This window comes from Helianthus annuus, chromosome 3 (assembly GCF_002127325.2).
Source record: "Helianthus annuus cultivar XRQ/B chromosome 3, HanXRQr2.0-SUNRISE, whole genome shotgun sequence".
Taxonomy (NCBI): domain Eukaryota; kingdom Viridiplantae; phylum Streptophyta; class Magnoliopsida; order Asterales; family Asteraceae; genus Helianthus; species Helianthus annuus.
In genome coordinates, this window is record NC_035435.2 from 169,878,237 (window position 1) to 169,895,856 (window position 17,620).

The following is a 17,620-nucleotide window of genomic DNA, read 5'->3' on the forward strand; positions in this document are numbered from 1 at the left end:
CATAAATTATAAATAGGAATTGGATCTAGGTTTAGTTATGGTTTATGATTAGGGGGTGTAAAGAAGGAAGAGGCTCGACGCTTGTGAGCTACTTGTTATCGATTCGGTTAAAAACTTGAATGAATCGAGTTTTAATAAGCTCGAGCCTGAAATAAAAAGCTCGTCTAGGTTTGTGAGTTTAGACGAGCCCAAACAAAATTTTAGTTTTTATAGAAATAGTAATGATGATAACATTGGCGAGTCCAGCTTTGGCCTGTTTAAGCGATATTGAAGCGAGCCTGAGCCAAGCTTTTAGCTCGTTTGAGGTTGTTCTCAAAATAACTCGTGTCGAGTCAAGCCGAGCCCAAGCTTTGGGTTTTACTCACGAGCCGAGCTGAAGCTCAAATAAGTAGGCTCGAACTGAGCCAAGCTCGAGCTTCATAACAACTTGACGAGCCAAGCTCGAGCCTAGTCGAGCTTGGGCTCGGCTCGTTACACCCTTATTTATGATAAAATGTCATGCACGAATCAGGAGTTTTATCATAGTGAGTTTTTAAGCGGTAGATTTTTTTCTGCAATTTGTGACAGGTCAGGTCATCAACGATGTCTATGATCGAAAGTGTGGTGGCCTTTTCCTACGGGTGTACTCGGACGTCTTGGCTTTGTTGGACGTTTAGAAAAAAAATAGAATGTTTGTATGTGCATTCCTATGCGTATGAGAAAGAAAAGTCAGAAGATAAGGTGTAAACATAGATTTGACACTATAGGTTGGGATGTCTTTAGGGTTTGCCCGATTACAGTGGCGGATCTTGCCCGTTGAACGTGCCAGGGCCGAAAGACACGGGCACTAAAAAAAGCCCGGGCAAGCCTGGGCCAAACATAGTATATATAAAAATTTCTGATCGAAATGCGAAATTTAGCACTACGGTCGAAAAATTTGTCCGGGCCGTGGCCCTGCCATAGGCCTTCTAAGAACCGCCCATGCCCGATCATATATGATGGTAAAGTTTTTGTTTATGTTGATAAGTTATACTTGATATCTGATTTTGTTTTCGACTTGACCATGATGGTGGTATAGCTGGTTGAAAAGATTTTATCAAAAAGTGATGTGACTATTTGTTGAACCAAAAGATGATTTTGTTGTATAAAAGGTAGAATTTCGTTACATGACATCTTTTGTAACTTCGTTGTCCCTCTCTGGCAACCTTTCCTCCGGCAAACACTATTTCGGCGACATCTTCTCCAACAATACAAGGGCATACATAGACACTCTTGATTTTGTATATGGAAATCAAGTACTAACTTTGCAAACAAGAACTTTTATTATATATTTAGTGCGATGAGCGTAGGGGTATTCACAATTAGGTTCGGCCTGCTTTGATGAAAATTTTGAGCTAAACACGTAACTACAGTTTTTAGAAAATACAAACCAAACCGGTTAGTTGAGCTTACAAACATCAAAAGAAGTACAAGTTTTTTAAGAAAATGATGACTATCAAAAGAAGTATAAGTCTTTAAGAAAAAGATGACTACTCAAATACATCATTGAATTGGACAACTATACTACACGTATAGATGTATCCAAAAAAAGTTCTACCACCTCTGACTTCACACAAAAAATATATAGTTTGATATGTGTTGTATATATGTATAGGTAGAGGATCCTGTAAAAAGTGCTCAAAGTGTGAGAAGTGTGAGAAATATATTATAACACTATATATAATACTATATAACACCCTATAAACACAATATAACAATATGTAACACCATATAATACCATATAACACTTTGTAACACTATATATCATTATATAACAAATATAACACTATAGGTTGTCTGATAGCATGCCTATGATAGATGTATAGTGTTATATTTGTTATATAATGATATATAGTGTTACATAGTGTTATATGGTATTATATGGTGTTACATATTGTTATACGGTGTTTATAGGGTGTTATATAGTATTATATATAGTGTTATAATACACTTCTCACACTTCTTACACTTTAAGCCATTTTTACACTATCCTTACCCTATATGTATATATTTGGTATAGGAGTGACACGTGTACTCTTTTTTTTTTTTTTTACCGTGAGTATTTACATCAAACACCATGTATATGAGATGTGCAGGAACATGTGATTATTTTGAAATTATTCTTTTATTAGTAATTGTTGCATAACCAAATGCATCAAAGATGCTTAACATTTAAAAAGAGAAAGATGTAATTAGTTAATAGTTACCATGGCATGGTTGTTGATAAAAAACAATATGATTGACAAAAAATACAGAAGTTAAGGTATATAATATAGATAAAAGATTCCATCATGTGTATGGCACATGATACCCAAAGTTAAATAGTTATTTTAGAAAAAAAAATGGTTTTATTAATTAAACACTTGATCATTATTAATTCCAGTTACAGCCCAGAACCTTTTAGTTAAAAGACAATTGGAATTTAAATGTAGCTTATCATCAACGCTTATACATAGATTGCGTTTAAAGCAATGTTTTAAAAACCGGTTTTTAAATCAAACCGGATTAGGCTAAAAAATGGTTTAACCGGTTGAACCAGGTTGTACCGAGCGGTTCAACCGGGTTGACTACCTAACTCTATAATTTCCTAAATTACAACATCAACTCAAAAGTTAATCTAAAAATGCATGATTACATATTAAAAGATGATCTAAAAGTAAATACATAATAAAAAATTATCCAAAAGATAATCGAAAATCATTCAATTTTCCAACAAGCTCTTTTAAATGAAAGTGTACGATATGTTTAAGCCATTTGAGTGTTGAATACATCAAGTTCATAATCGCATAAAAGACGAAATTCACTATTATCGTCATCCTCATCAACTAGAGGATAACTATTTTCGTTTCATACAATATTAAATAAGAACTTTTAGTTATGAATAATCATATTATATAAAAATTACGCAAGATAATATAATAAAAATAAGTAACAATCCAAACTAAAATAACCATGGGCTGGTACCGGTATTACGTTTCAAACCGGTATACCGGATTTTACCGCCGGTACAAATCTTATGCCGTTTCACTTATTTACCGGGGTGTTTCGTACCAGATTTACATCTGAAAACGGTAATACCGGTATAACCGGCCGGTATTTACCGGTTTTTAAAACATTGGTTTAAAGTTTTTTGTGGCCACTTTCAAGAGCACATACAATGGGCGGATCTTGACCTCCTTAAAGTTTCAACTAGGGGTGAGCAAAAGGAAAAACCCGACCCTACCCGACCCGACCCGAGAACCGATCAAACATAAAATACAGAACCGATTCACTACCCTAAATATAGGGTCGGTTCCGGTCCATAGGTCCAAGTCGGGTTTCATCATGAAAAGAACCGAGAACCGACCCGACCCTATTTTGTATGAAAAATTGGAACCGATCTAAATACCTAGGTACTTGGATTCGGGTCGGGTTGGGTATATTTTCGGTTCGGTTCTCGGTTATTTTCGGTCCGGACCTAAACTTGCTCACCCCTAGTTTTAACCGTTCCCAACTTTCATCAATTGGTTGATAGCATTCCCAACTTTCGATTTGTAACACACCACTCCCAACTTTCAACTTATTTCCACTCCCAAACTAAATGGACCCGAACCCTGTTAGCTTACTCAGATGCCACGTCATCAAACAAGTGCCACATCAAATGGCACATCATCAAAAAAAGCCACACTAGACGCCACATCACTAAACAAGTGCCACATCAGATGTCACGTCGGCAAAAAAAGCCACATCTTGCTAAGACCATGTGTAGTGGTTAAGAAATATAATGCCCCATGGGGGCATTATCCGACACGTGGCAACCCAGTCAGCATGGGGCGTTATTGCAAAATTGGCGTAGTGGGAATAATGCCCAAATAATGCCTCTTTCAATCCTTAAACAAAAAAAAACAAAAAAACAAAAAAAAAAAAAACAAAGTGATTTCTCATTGGTGGTCAACCCAAGTCAAAGCTCCAACAATTGCAAAATGGCGTTTTAATAATCACGCCACATTCATTTTTTTTGAAAAATAACGCCCGGTAACGCCCTGTGTAATGGCGGCCGGGGCGTTATAAGGCGTTTTTTTTTGAAAAATTTTTAAAAATCACGCCCCACTACGGGTGGTCTAAGTTGACCAACAGCTTCATCATTGTGGTGACAAACTGACAAATGTGATCCAACTGTTGAATATGCTTCAGGGCTTATATATTTAAAGGCTGAGTTTGCCTATTCAATGTGTAGGATGGGTGGGCTCAAGGTTTGACTAGGACCAAGGGTCAGATTCGCCTTGATTGCCATATGGTCAACAAGTAGACTGAATGTGGTCATATTAGTTTTTTTTTTTTTATTATTAATAAACAATTGGACTAATTCATCAAATAATTAGAATCTAATAATGTATTCCTTTGTTGAAAAGTATATTGTAATGGGTTCTTTGATTCTAAGTTTACAAGTTGTATGTGACCTAAGCAATAGACCTTCTATAATTGCCTCAAATTTCGAATAAACTTTTTTTTTAAATGTTGAACAGTGTACATGTCAGAAAAAAAATAAACTGTGTTCAGACCTGCAAGTGTAACCATAATCAGCTTCTGTCTTCCAAGCTCAAATTCACAATCCTGAAAGAACGATTCAAAACAGAATCGAAAACAGGTCAAATTGGTCACACAGACGTGTACTCAAATGCGTCAAGAACCTCTTAAATCGCTTTTAGTAAGAAAACGTTTATGTTTGTAACAATGTCGTTTTGTAATCAAGCTATTTATTTATACAAGAGTTAATTGCCCGGATGGTCCCTGTGGTTTCACGTTTTTTCACGTTTAGTCCCCACCTTTTGAAAATAGCAGGTATGCTCCCTATGGTTTGTTATTCAGTTACTCGGATAGTCCCCTGAGTAGATGTCAGTTAGTTTGGAAATAGCAGGTATGCTCCCCATGGTTTGTCATTTTGTTACTCGGATAGTCCCCTGAGTAAATATCAGGGGACTATCCGAGTAACAAAATGACAAACCATAGGGAGCATAACTGCTATTTGCAAAAGGTGGGGACTAAACGTGAAAAAACGTGAAACCACAGGGACCATCCGAGCAATTAACTCTTTATACAATGTAAAATGTTCAACAAATACCAAAATTTTCAGAAATTTATGAAGAACAGTACAGCAAATACCTTGACAGAAGTTGACGAGTGTTAATAATGGCATAAGCACTTTGTTATGCAATCATCCAATAATAAAAAAGGTAAAATCTCCAGCTACGCAACGCAAAAAAGAATTCAAAGATGGATGGCAGATCGGTATCTGAAACACCTCAGCATGGATTGAGTTCTGATAATAAACTTGAAGTATATTAAGCTACTACTGGCTACGATTCTTGATCAGCTGAATTAAAATATTAAATAAAAAGTAAGTAACATTAAAAGGAGCATGTGTGCTTCTAAATCAGAGATTGTGATGCTTCACATCCACCAAAAAAAATAAACAAATCAAGGCTTTTAAACAAAAAAAAAATAATCTTACGAGTAGGGGTGCAAACGAGCCTGCTCGAGATCGGCTCGAGAAAAAGCTCGATACGAGCCGAGCCTTATCGAGCGAGCCGAGCTTGAACCTAAAATAAAGCTCATTTATTTACAGAGCTCGAGCTTGGTATATGAAGCTCATCGAGCCTTAGTGTAATATTAGTTTTTATTAATATTTAATAACATTTACCCCTTACTTAAAGTTGTCTAGTAAACGAGCCGGGGTTATTTAAACTTGTTCACGAGCCAAGCTCGAACCTAAAAATAAGCTTGTTTCGTAAACGAGCCTGAGCTTCACTTATCGAGCATGCGAGCCTAAAGGAGTCTATTATTTATATTATTTTTATTTAATAATTAATATATTAATTAATAGATAATAAATGAGCCAATCCCCACTTGTGGCCCAGTTGTAGGAGGCTTGGATTCTCCAGTGGAGACTCAAGTTCGATCCCCACTTGTGTCACTTTTGGTGGATTTGAGCTAGGCCTTGTGCAAGGTTGTCACTTCAAATCCCGAGCCCACCAGGGTTTTCGTCCCACCGTGTGTTACGCCACAAAGTTCTGCTCTTGTGGTGGCACAACGACTGTCAAAAGACAGTCAGCGGTATGGTTTCCCGGGGGAACGCCCAAGCCAAACTCTAAAGCCAGCGTGGACCTGGTTAAGACAACATCGTCTGGCCGGAGTGGGGCAACAGGGCTCTCCAAATTGGGGAGTGCGGTGGCCAAACACAAAAAGTAAGTCGCCGTTCCAACAAAACAAAGATAATAAACGAGCCGAGCCCGTGCCGAGCTCGAGCTTGAGAAACTACCAACGAACCAAGCTCGAGTCTGTTCGAGCTCTGCTCGGCTCGTTTGCACCCCTACTTATGAGTCTAGTATGCCAAATCTAAGATTATTATACTGCAAAATGAACCAGAAAGAAAATAAGCATAAAATGGTAAATAAAAAGATGAAAGTTGTAATACGCCTAAACCTTGTAAAAGTATTTCTTCCGGAGTTTAATGGCTGTACGTATGCATCTCTTAACCCTAATCTTCAACAAATTATCATTGAATATCTGCATCATAAATTAACCAAAATTAAACAAGTATAATTGACCTTTTATCAGAAACAAAAAGAAAAAACTTTGTAGATAAGAAGTAAAGTTAATCGACTTGCCTTTATCAAATCATCAATTGAACGGGTATCTCTCATGATTTTATGGCGGTTCAAAATAAGAATTGCTGCTACACAAAAGATCGGCAATTCATCATCACCGTTTCTTGTTGACGAGATAATAGTGCAAATCTGAAAATGGTCACTTTTCGACCACAAACTTTTTGTCAGGCCACAAAAAGGATGACTCGGTGTCGGTTTTATCCCATTAGTTTCAGAACTCGAGTGTTCTAAATTTCCATTTTTCACTTCTGACCCACCGTTTGAACTACCGTTTTCATTCTCAATAACCTCCTTTCCTGTGACTTTAGTTGATTCGCTCGGGATCTGTAGGACCAGAAGTTCCGGACAACTATTCTCCAGATTTAACGCTAACGATTCATCGAAATCAGCAGCCCACATCATCTGCTGACAACAAAGAGGGCAAGTTAGTTATATGCAAGCTTGAATATCTTCGGTTTAGTAATTTCGACCAAGAAGAATACATATTACATACCTCCCACATGCATAGTGCCTCACTGAAAGATAACTCGCGTCGGAAAAGTACTAGAAGCATACGGAAGGCGAAATGAAGACTTTCGGCACCTATTTGTGATAAGTGAGTGAACATTTCTCGGTCTACGTGTTCTAATATATGCCAAAGTGCTTCTAATTGCTTCATCACGCCCGTTGTTCCTTCCATTTGAAAATTTTCACGCTTGATAATATAAAACTATTAGTGAACATGGTATACACACAATATAATGACGATAAATAAATAAAGTTAAGTTCGGGAATACCATTCTTCTTAAAAACATCTCAAAGCACCAAAAAGCGTCAGCATTATCCTCGAAGAGTACGATAAAAGGAGATAACAAATCACTCATACCTGCAATCAGAGTTGTATTAACTTCATAATTTAGCAAAAAGAAAAAATTAAAAAAAAGGCAAATTGGAAATAAATAATCCCACCTTTTTAGCTTTAGCCGATAATAATCCCAAGTCAGTTATTAGCTGATAATAATCCGAACTCGTCCGTTTTTATTGTAAAATAGTCTGCCGTTAAAAAGGTTAACGGAGTTAAGTTTGTTTCCGAATTACAAACCGATGTTTTAGGGCTTTTGATCAGAACGAGAATACGAGTCGATTGATGTAAAACTTACCTTGAAATTGTGCTCGAAATGGCTTTGATTTTTGTTAATTAAAGTTTAAAAACTCGAATTGAAGCACCGTTTTCATGGGTTGGGGGCGGTATTTTGAGGTAGGTTTTACATCAATCGACTCGTATCCTCGTTCTGATCAAAAGCCCTAAAACATCGGTTTGTAATTTGGAAAAAAACTTAACTCCGTTAACCTTTTTTAACGGCAGACTATTTTACAAAAAAAGTTGACGAGTTCGGATTATTATTGGCTAATAACTGACTTGGGATTATTATCGGTCAAATTGAAAAATGTGGGATTATTTATTTCCAATTTGCCAATAAAAAAAGAGATAAAAATTTCAAAACTATAACCTTGACAATATCCGGTTGCAGGATCAACCCAGGCATAAACAGCAAGAATATCTGACATACGGGCTAAATTTTGTGTATTCTCATAGAATTCCAGATGACTGTCGGTTCTAACAACATCAACAACTGAAAAATAGAAACAATAACCACCTTTTAGATTTTAGAAACTAGAGGTCGCAATTTAAATCAGTTTACTTATAAATGAGTTAATTCGGGGTCTATTTTATCCTAATAGGGTCAAACAGGTCATAAAAGAATAACATAAAAGGGAAAGATCAAACTACTCACTATCAAAGTAGCCCAAGGCGTATTATTAACACAAAAACTTTATAAACATTTATTATATTAATTATATAATCATTGATAAAAATAATAGAGTAAAATGCTATTTTCGTCCATGAGGTTTGGCCAATTTTGCGCCTTTCATCCAAAGGTTTGTTTTTTCGCATCTGGATCCAAAGGGTTTGAAATCTTGCCATTTTCATCCAGCTCGTTAACCCCATCCAGTTTTCTCTGTTAAGTCAAGGGTATTTTCGTCTTTGTTATTAACTTAAAGCACAATTCAGTCTTTTTCACTTTATGTACAAACATTTAGCATAATGTAATTTTATTCAAAACAAAACAAAGTAGGTAAAAAGACGGAAATACCCGACTTAACGGAAAAAATGGATGGAGTTAACGAGCCGGCTGAAAATGGCAAGATTTCAAACCTTTTGGATCCAGATGCGGAAAAAAACCTTTGGACGAAAATCGCAAAACTGGCCAAACCTCATGGACGAAAATGGCATTTTACTCTATATAATAGCAAAACTTTTATAATGATATCCGACTATTGGCATACTAACTACTTGCAGAACACTAAAAAATTGTAACATAAGTGTTTTGAACCCCACCCGGGCCAACTTGTTTCGACCTGTACCAAAGAACCACCTATTTTGGCCAATTACCCAACCTGCCCAACCCGAGTATTTTGCCACCTTTGAGAGAAACATAACAAACTCAAGGCAAGTGATAAACTTCAAATTTTCCTCAATATTGGTGATACAGTAAACCCTACCTATCTGGTGAAGTGTCCAAAGCCACTCCGATACTCTGTCTTGACCTTGACTTCGAGTTCTTCCATGGGTCGTCGTCACGCGGACCGGACTTCCAGACAAAATTTCCGTTGCATCTTTCTTCTGTATTTCAATGTTTTCTATTTCATATTCCATATTACTAGATCTAGGTACTTCGCTTCTCGAGTCGTCATTACATGTAGAAACATCCATTACTAGATCTACATTGTTATTAATCTGAAAATCATACACACGATCATCTTCAAATCTCAGCTTACGCCGTGTGGAATGCCTTTCATCGTTTGATTTACTTTCATTCTCATCGTTTATACCGTTATTATCAAACAAATTTGTAACAGGTAAAGGAGGAAAATCATAATAACTTGAACTTCTGTACTCCGATGCATCCCCTTCACTTCTTGATTTTGTGCAATTGCCGTTGTATGGACTATATGAATCATCGTATGACGCACAATCAGAACAATTGGAGATAGTTTCTAATCTGTCGGAAACAACACTAGAATCTCGTCCAGGTTTTACTTCCGATTTTTTCCGTTTTTCATCCTCTTTAGCTGTTGTTCTCATATCCATGACTTTGTTCCCCACAACGTAGGCTAACGAACCGGTACCTATGCTCGAATGCATTGACTGGCACTGCTTAACAAGGTCTCTGTACCGTTCCCTGCATGTGTAATTTTCATCTGACAGTTATTATATCAAACATAATTTGTTTATAAAATCTTACAATCAAAACAGTAAAATACCTCCTTGCAGTCCTTAATTTTCTCCGGTAATCTGCAGTACTGCTTAAAGCATAACAGCCTAAAAGAAACTCCCAAACTTCAGGTCTTATAGACGGATCTACCCCCTGCCAAACAAATAAAAAGAAAACGTTACGACATACGTGTAAAAAGAATTGGTTTTTGCTTCACAAACATGTTGCAAAAGAAATCAACAAGAATAATAAAAAGATAGATGCCCTTTTTCAATGACATACACCTGAATGTGAACAGGATGCAGAAAAAAAGAAAAAGAAAAAGAAAACGAAAAAGATAAAATGGATAAAACGTTACCCCTAACATAATCAATTTCAGTGCTTTCTGAAAACCGAAAACCTTTCCATCACTATCAAATGTTGTTTGCCACTTCTCCGGTTTAAGCTTTTTGTTTATCTGCACAGTTCACAAATTTATTAAAAAAGACAGAACACAATCTCATAAGCCGGGTCATGAATCACAATATAACTGCAACCACTAAAGTACTCCATGACCAGGGCCGTTCCTACGTTTTTGGAGACCCTAAGCGAACTATAAAGTGGGGGCCCTAATTTCGCCGACAAACTCTCCTCCAATCCCGATGCCATGGGTGATTACCCTTACTTTTTTCGGCTAGTGATAGCCGATAGCCTAGAAATTGAAAGCAGGTTGCTATGGGAAATGGGAACGATGATTGCGGCTGTATTTTGGGGATTTAGGCCGCTAACTAATGATGATTAGGTCGATGGTGGTTGTGTTGTAATAGCTGGAAATCAAGGCGAAATGGGCTTTGCAACTTGGTCTTTTTTTGCCAAACAATATTTATTTTGGACTCCTTCAATGAAAAACATGTTTAGTTTTGAAATAAATGTATTTATCCGGGCCTAATACATATAACTATATATAAAAACTTTCTAAAAATTCGAAGGCCCTAATTTTTTGGTGGCCTAGGTCCGTGCCTAGGTTACCAAGCCTATGGACCCGGCCCTGCTCCATGACAAGCAGTAGAGTTTAAAGAATTCGACAAACAAAATCCACATGTTAAACAAAAAAAAACGGAAACTGATCTTTTTGTAGCAAAACTCTGTATCCTCTCGTTCCACGTTTAAATGCATTAAAACCGTACAGGCAATTAAAAGGGAGGATCATGTTTGGAGTCTTACAGTAACAACCTTTATCGGCGATTGATGAAGACAAGGTTCCCCAATATCCCGAACCATAGAACCGACTCGCTGCAAATTGACCGTCCCACTCTTCCCACACGTCCATTGCTTATGATCTCCGTCAAACGACATCATCAAAAACTCTTAAATATTAATCAATTCCACTCCACCTTCATCATCTAGCAATCAACATATAATTAACAAGCAGATAAACAAAACAAAACAATAGCATTAATTAATTAATTCATAATAATACAACAACAATAACAATTCTATTATTGTTATTAATTATTATTAATAATTAATAATATTATTAAAACCTAGTTCCAAATTATAAAACCCTAAAGTGATAAAACTCAAAATCACACTCCCTCACTAACATAAAACAAACAATAGGCGACAAAAACAAACAAGATCGACTCAATTGAACGACTAATTAGAACAAAAACCCTAATATACCAGTGAAACAAACAAATGGACGAAGTAATTGACGAACGAGTGGAATGTTGGACGATGATCGGATGAGATGAAATTGAGAAGAATGATGTGGTACCTGAAGATCAGTGAGGTGATTGTAATGGCGGATGAAAGTTGAAGATCGTGTAGATTGGAGATGAGAGAAGATGGGTGTAGCAGTTGCGTCTCCATCAACTCAACAAAGACCGTTTCTTTCGTTTTCGCCTGGATTTTGTTTTCCCCTTTTTCACGTTAGTTTTTTTTTTTAATCTTATAATATTGTTATTATTATAAAGAAATACCATGGGTGGTATGATAAATATGTAACGGTTTATTCCTTATCATTCCAATGGTAAGGTATAGATTAGGATATAATGACCGAGTTAAATGTCATTTTAGTCCTTGTGATTTGATTATTTTGCTAGTTTAGTTTAGAGATTTGAAACGTTGTCATTTTAGTTTCAAATAGTTTTAAAAGTTGTCATTTTAGTCCATTAGGTTAACTTCATCCCTTTATTTTGTTAACTAGAAGGGCATTTCAGTCATTTTATATGCAATTTTGTTAACTAGAAGGGCAATTCGATCATATAAAATGATTGAATTACCCTTCTAGCTAACATAAAAAATGGACGGAGTTAACACAGTGGACTAAAATGGCAACGCTTGAAACTAACTGGACTAAAATGGCAACGTTTCAAACCTTTGTACTAAATTGATAAAATGACCCAAACCACAAAGACTAAAATGGCATTTAACTCTATAATGATGTGTATCACATGATTTTCCAATATTTATATAGAGTTTTTTCCCAAACTAGTGTAGATACAAAAAGTATTTACTTATTTGGGTACTTTGAAAAATATTTACGTATTTGGGTACTTTTCTATATCTCTTTAATTTTTTACCTAATTTATACATTTCTTTTTATTTTTCTACCCAAAGTAAAATTAGATTACTCACAGAATTAGAATCGGCAAAAATATGAGTAATTATTTTTTGTAAAAAAAAATAAAATATTCTGCAAATATTCAAAAAAATTCTGCAAAAATTCTAAAAAAAATCTGCGAAAAATCCACAAAAAATCTGCAGAAATATATTAAAAAATTATACAATAAGTCTGCAAAGTTAAAAAAATCTGCAAAAAATATTATAAAAAAACATATAATGTATTTTTATAATATTTTTTGCAGATTTTTTTTACTTTGCAGAATTATTGTTATGGGTTTTTTTATAAAAATTGTTTGCAGATTTTTTTTAACTTTGCAGAATTATTGTAGATTTTTTAATATTTTTTTATGGATTTTTCGCATAATTTTTTGTAGAATTTTTTCAAATTTTTTTATTTTTTTTACAAAAAATAATTACTCATATTTTTGTTGATTCTAATTATGTGAGTAATCTAATTTAACTTTGGGTAGAAAAATAAAAAGAAATGTGTAAATTAGGTAAAAAAGTTAAAAGGATATATAAAAGTACCCAAATAGGTAAATATTTTTCAAAGTACCCAAATAGGTAAATATTTTTCAAAGTACCCAAATAGGTAAATACTTTTTGTATCTACACTAGTTTGGGGAAAAAAAACTCTATTTATATATGTGAATGTGATGTGAATTCTGATAGAGTGGTTGATTTTATGTATCTAAATAGAAAATGTCAAAAACACGCTATTGAAAAAGGTTGTGTTAAACAGGTAGTTCTACTTTTACTAAATGTATCATGTTTGTCAAATTAGTTGTTCTATGGATCGTATAAAGAACGGACTTTATGTATATGAGCTTTTATACGAATCGCATAAAAGGGAAATGGTTGTATGTAACACCTTATATGGGTCGTTGCAGTGTCAACTTAGGTATTCTTTATCACACCCCCAAAATCCACCCGCGGAGTATCACCGCTTGAGAGCGTGACTGGTCAGGATCAAGCCACCAATCATATTGAACAAGTAAGTAATAAGTAAAAGTAAATGTATTTCAACCAAACCAATATGAAAGGTGTTTAAAACATAAGTGCAATATCAATGTTTAGCGGAAGCATAAAAATAACCCAACATAAGTATGAATATAATGTCATAATGTTTAATCAAAGCATTCATGATCCTTGTCCACAACGACCGTGCCTCCCAGTGCAAGCTCCATGTATTCCTAACGACCTGCAAGGCATGTAACAGAGAGTCAACAACTAGTTGAGCGAGTTCACAGTAAATAAGTTCGTAATAGTAAGTCCGTTGCACCTCCATGCGTTAGTAACTAAGTCAATTGTATGTTCGTATAGTGGGGGCTTCCCATGTGTGCATGTACTAGACTAGAGGTAACCATAAGTGTTCTTCTTAACCCGAGAAAGTAGTACGTACAAGGTTTACGTAGGTTTTACGTAAGTGCCCTTCTCAACCCGAGGACAGTGGTACGCGGGGGTTTACGTAGGTTTTACGTAAGTGCCTGTCACAACCCGAGGCAGTAGTGAGTATAAGTTTACGTAGGTTTTACGTAAGTGTCCTTCGCAACCTGAGGACAGTGATGAGTACAAGTATATGTAGGTTTTACGTATGTATCCTTCGCATCCGAGGACGATGGTAGATAGTCTAGTAACAGTGTAAGTACAAATCCCATTCTTTCAATCCCATTCCCAACCCCGGGAATCCCATGCCTTGGTTAGAGTGTGAACTCACCTTGGTTTGCTCAGTTTGTTATTGCTTCTAATGTTAATTAATGGTTAGGTCCGTTACACACGACCTAAGGTACATTGCATATAAACTTAATGTAAGTGTTTACGTTCAAATAAGGTTTACAATTCCTTGGTGTCCAAACAACTGTGTTCCGTGTGATAATTGTTTACAGATGGACATGACATAGATTGCACATTCATACAGTAACATAGGTAACATACAGTAACATGCAGTGGCATAAAGTGGCATACAGTAACACTTATGAACCAAACAACAATCTCGGACCCCTTTAATGTTTGAAAACTCAGACCATGTGTTTTGTTTACAAAACTCGGATCATACAAGTATTAATAAAAACTCAGACTAGGCAACCAAACAAAGTTCGGACCATTCATGCTTATAAAACTCGGACCCAAACACTCCTTATATATCATCCAGCAAGTTCGGACCATTCAATAAATTCGGACCATGTAATAAGTTCGGACTATATATATCATTAAATCAAAACTCAGACCAAACACTCTTTATAAAAACTCGGACTATATATGCTTTACAGAAATTCGGACCATTTAATCAATACTTAAAAGTCGGCCATACATTACATCACAAAAGTCGGACCATGTGTTCAATCCAAAAGTCGGACCATTCATGCATCAAAAAGTCGGACCTTGTGCATTTCATAAAACTCGGACTCAAGGAGTCCTTATAATATTCGTACCATGTTTCACTTATATATATAATTCGGACCAACAATCAATCATGCGAATATTCAAATTCAATGGAACGGTTACGTTTTACGATCAAGAACCCTAATCCCAGACATTGCCAGTGCTGTAATCAAACAGACAATCTAACCATTCTAGCATATCAAACATCATAGTGACAGGCAAAAGGTTACGCAAATACTCATAAACCATTGTGCAAACAATCAGAATGATCAATAAACACAGAACCATTGTTTGGAGAACTAGGGTTTTGCACGAATCAAATAATCAAGGATTAACAACAAATAATCATTAAACATTTACCTTAGATTGATTCTAGATGAAGAGAGGGATCAAAAGTGATGATTGAGAGCTTGTGCCACCAAGAATGATGAAGAAGATGATTGTAGGAGAGGATTGTAGATGAATATTGAAAGTACGTGTGATGATTTGTGAGATGATTTGTGAGAGAGGTTAGGGTTAAGAGTTACTAAGATTTCACTAACTACTCTACTCACCCCTAAGTATCATCTTTTACATAAAACACACACATCACAATATAATTTACAATCAAGGCACAAAGTTCTCATGTAAGTCAATTAATGCATAAAGTAGTACATAGTTCCATGAAATGCTAAAGATTGTGTGACCAACTTAATTGTGTTAAGTTAAGGCATTAACCTGTAGTTACGAGTTGTCACATTGTGAGTTAACATGTCGTAACGTGCGTGCGTGATTCCATGTTTTTATGTCTACTTCTTGTTTGATTTAACGATCATGCTGCAAAGTGCGAGTCCTAAATACTAATTACTTATAAAAATTTTGAAGATCGATGTAAAACCAAAACATATAAAAAAAATCATGTAAACAAAGATAAGCATAAGATATTAAAAGCTATGAGCTAAATACTAATTTTATTTTTTGAATGACAACTTTGACTCATGTTATGATTAAACCAATAATCCTACATTGTTCATTGTTGCCCATAGGGTCGGCTCATAGGGCTTTTCACTTTAGACACAGGGCTTTTCACTTTAGACACAGGGCTATAGCCACCAGAAATCAAGATCCGCAAATTTTTATTAAATTATTATATATAGTATGTGTGTTAAGGACCAAATTAATAAATTATTTGCAAAACACAACTAGTTTTCTATTAGGAAAAAGGGTCCAATTTAAAAGGATCACTTCTGAATTAAAAACTCTAGCTAATAGTCTAATATGCATAACTGCATCATTTGACAATTGGTTATTCAGCTTAAAATCTCTCAACTATAGCTGCCATTATCATTCCCAATTCCCAGCGTGTTTGCAAGTGTATCTAAGTTATCACTATATTGTTACGAACGAGGGGTCGTTTTTTGTGAAATGATACATATTATGATTTAAATGGCCCCCACTTTGTATTTCGTTTAGGGCCTCCAAAAACGTTGAAACGACCATGATTGCCTAGGTTCGAACCTGAAACCTCTTTCTAAAAAGCATATACCTTTACCAAATGAGCTAGTCTTACATCATGGTCAGCTCGATAGGCTTAGCATTCTAGGCAAAGGCCTAGGGTCCCAAAAAGTATGGCATTCAATATTTTTTTCATATATTATATGTGTATTTAACCCAAATGAACAAACACATATGTAAAGACATAATGACCAAAACAAGTAAAATGTTTAGACCTCGCAACTGCAATTGACGTGAATATCGATTGGGGGAGAAATTAGAGGTAATAGATTGCTTATGATCTCCATCAAACGACATCATCAAAAACTCTTAAATATTAATCAATTCCACTCCACCTTCATCATCTGGCAATCAACATATAATTAACAAGCAGATAAACAAAACAAAACGATAGCATTAATTACTTCATAATAATATAACAACAATAACAATTCTATTATTATTGGTATTATTATTAATTATTATTATTATTAATATTATTAAAACCTAGTTCCAAATTATAAAACCCTAAACTGATAAAACTCAAAATCACACTCCCTCACTAACATAAAACAAACAATAGGCGACAAAAACAAACAAGATCGAGTTAATTGAACGACTAATTAGAACAAAAACCCTAATATTCCAATGAAACAAACGAACGAAGTAATTGACGAACGAGTGAAATGTTGAACGATGATCGAAGACGTGATCGGATGAGATGAAATTGAGAAGAATGATGTGGTACCTGAAGAGAAGAGAAGTGAGGTGACTGTAATGGCGGATGAAAGTTGAAGATCGTGTAGGTTAGAGATGAGAGAAGATGGGTGTAGCAGTTGCGTCTCCATCAACTCAACAAAGACCGTTTCTTTCGTTTTCGCCTGGATTTTGTTTTCCCCTTTTTTCACGTTAGTTAGTTTTTTTATCTTATAATATTGTTATTATTATTGTATAGAAAAGAAATACCATGGTTGTATGATAAATATCGTAACGGTTTATTCCATCATTTCAATTTCAATGGTAAGTATAGATTAGGATATAATGACGGAGTTAAATCTCATTTTACTTCGTGTGATTTGGATTATTTTGTCAGTTTAGTTCAAAGGTTTGAAACGTTGTCATTTTAGTCCAAATAGTTTTAAACGTTGTCATTTTAGTCCGTTGGGTTAACTCCGTCCCTTTATTTATTAACTAGAAGGGCATTTCGGTCATTTATATGTAATTTTGTTAACTCGA

At 35.3% G+C, this 17,620-nt stretch overlaps 1 protein-coding gene and 1 long non-coding RNA gene across 4 annotated transcripts; both read right to left on the reverse strand.

Moving 5' to 3' along the window:
• Positions 1 to 4,411: 4,411 nt before the first annotated feature.
• LOC110930693 (small G protein signaling modulator 1) lies at positions 4,412 to 11,839 on the reverse strand. 3 transcript variants are annotated; one of them, XM_022174044.2, is made up of 12 exons: positions 11,679 to 11,839; positions 11,135 to 11,304; positions 10,281 to 10,379; positions 9,972 to 10,075; positions 9,210 to 9,889; positions 8,156 to 8,278; positions 7,442 to 7,530; positions 7,159 to 7,359; positions 6,666 to 7,067; positions 6,481 to 6,564; positions 5,161 to 5,371; positions 4,412 to 4,611 (listed from the first exon to the last, which is right to left on the reverse strand). In XM_022174044.2, exons 2-11 carry the CDS (start codon positions 11,258 to 11,260, stop codon positions 5,348 to 5,350), a joined length of 1,932 nt encoding a protein of 643 aa, XP_022029736.1. In that variant the 5' UTR covers positions 11,261 to 11,304; positions 11,679 to 11,839; the 3' UTR covers positions 4,412 to 4,611; positions 5,161 to 5,347. The 3 variants fall into 3 exon arrangements, with proteins under 3 accessions (XP_022029736.1, XP_022029735.1, XP_022029737.1); XM_022174043.2 differs by having other exon boundaries at positions 11,126 to 11,304; XM_022174045.2 differs by lacking the exons at positions 4,412 to 4,611; positions 5,161 to 5,371 and having other exon boundaries at positions 6,475 to 6,564; positions 11,126 to 11,304; positions 11,679 to 11,835.
• Positions 11,840 to 13,672: 1,833 nt separating this feature from the next.
• On the reverse strand, positions 13,673 to 17,308 carry LOC110930694. The gene is made up of 3 exons (XR_002588050.2): positions 17,133 to 17,308; positions 16,621 to 16,749; positions 13,673 to 13,730 (listed from the first exon to the last, which is right to left on the reverse strand). It is a non-coding gene; the product is annotated as an uncharacterized LOC110930694 (long non-coding RNA).
• Between the last annotated feature and the right edge of the window lie 312 nt (positions 17,309 to 17,620).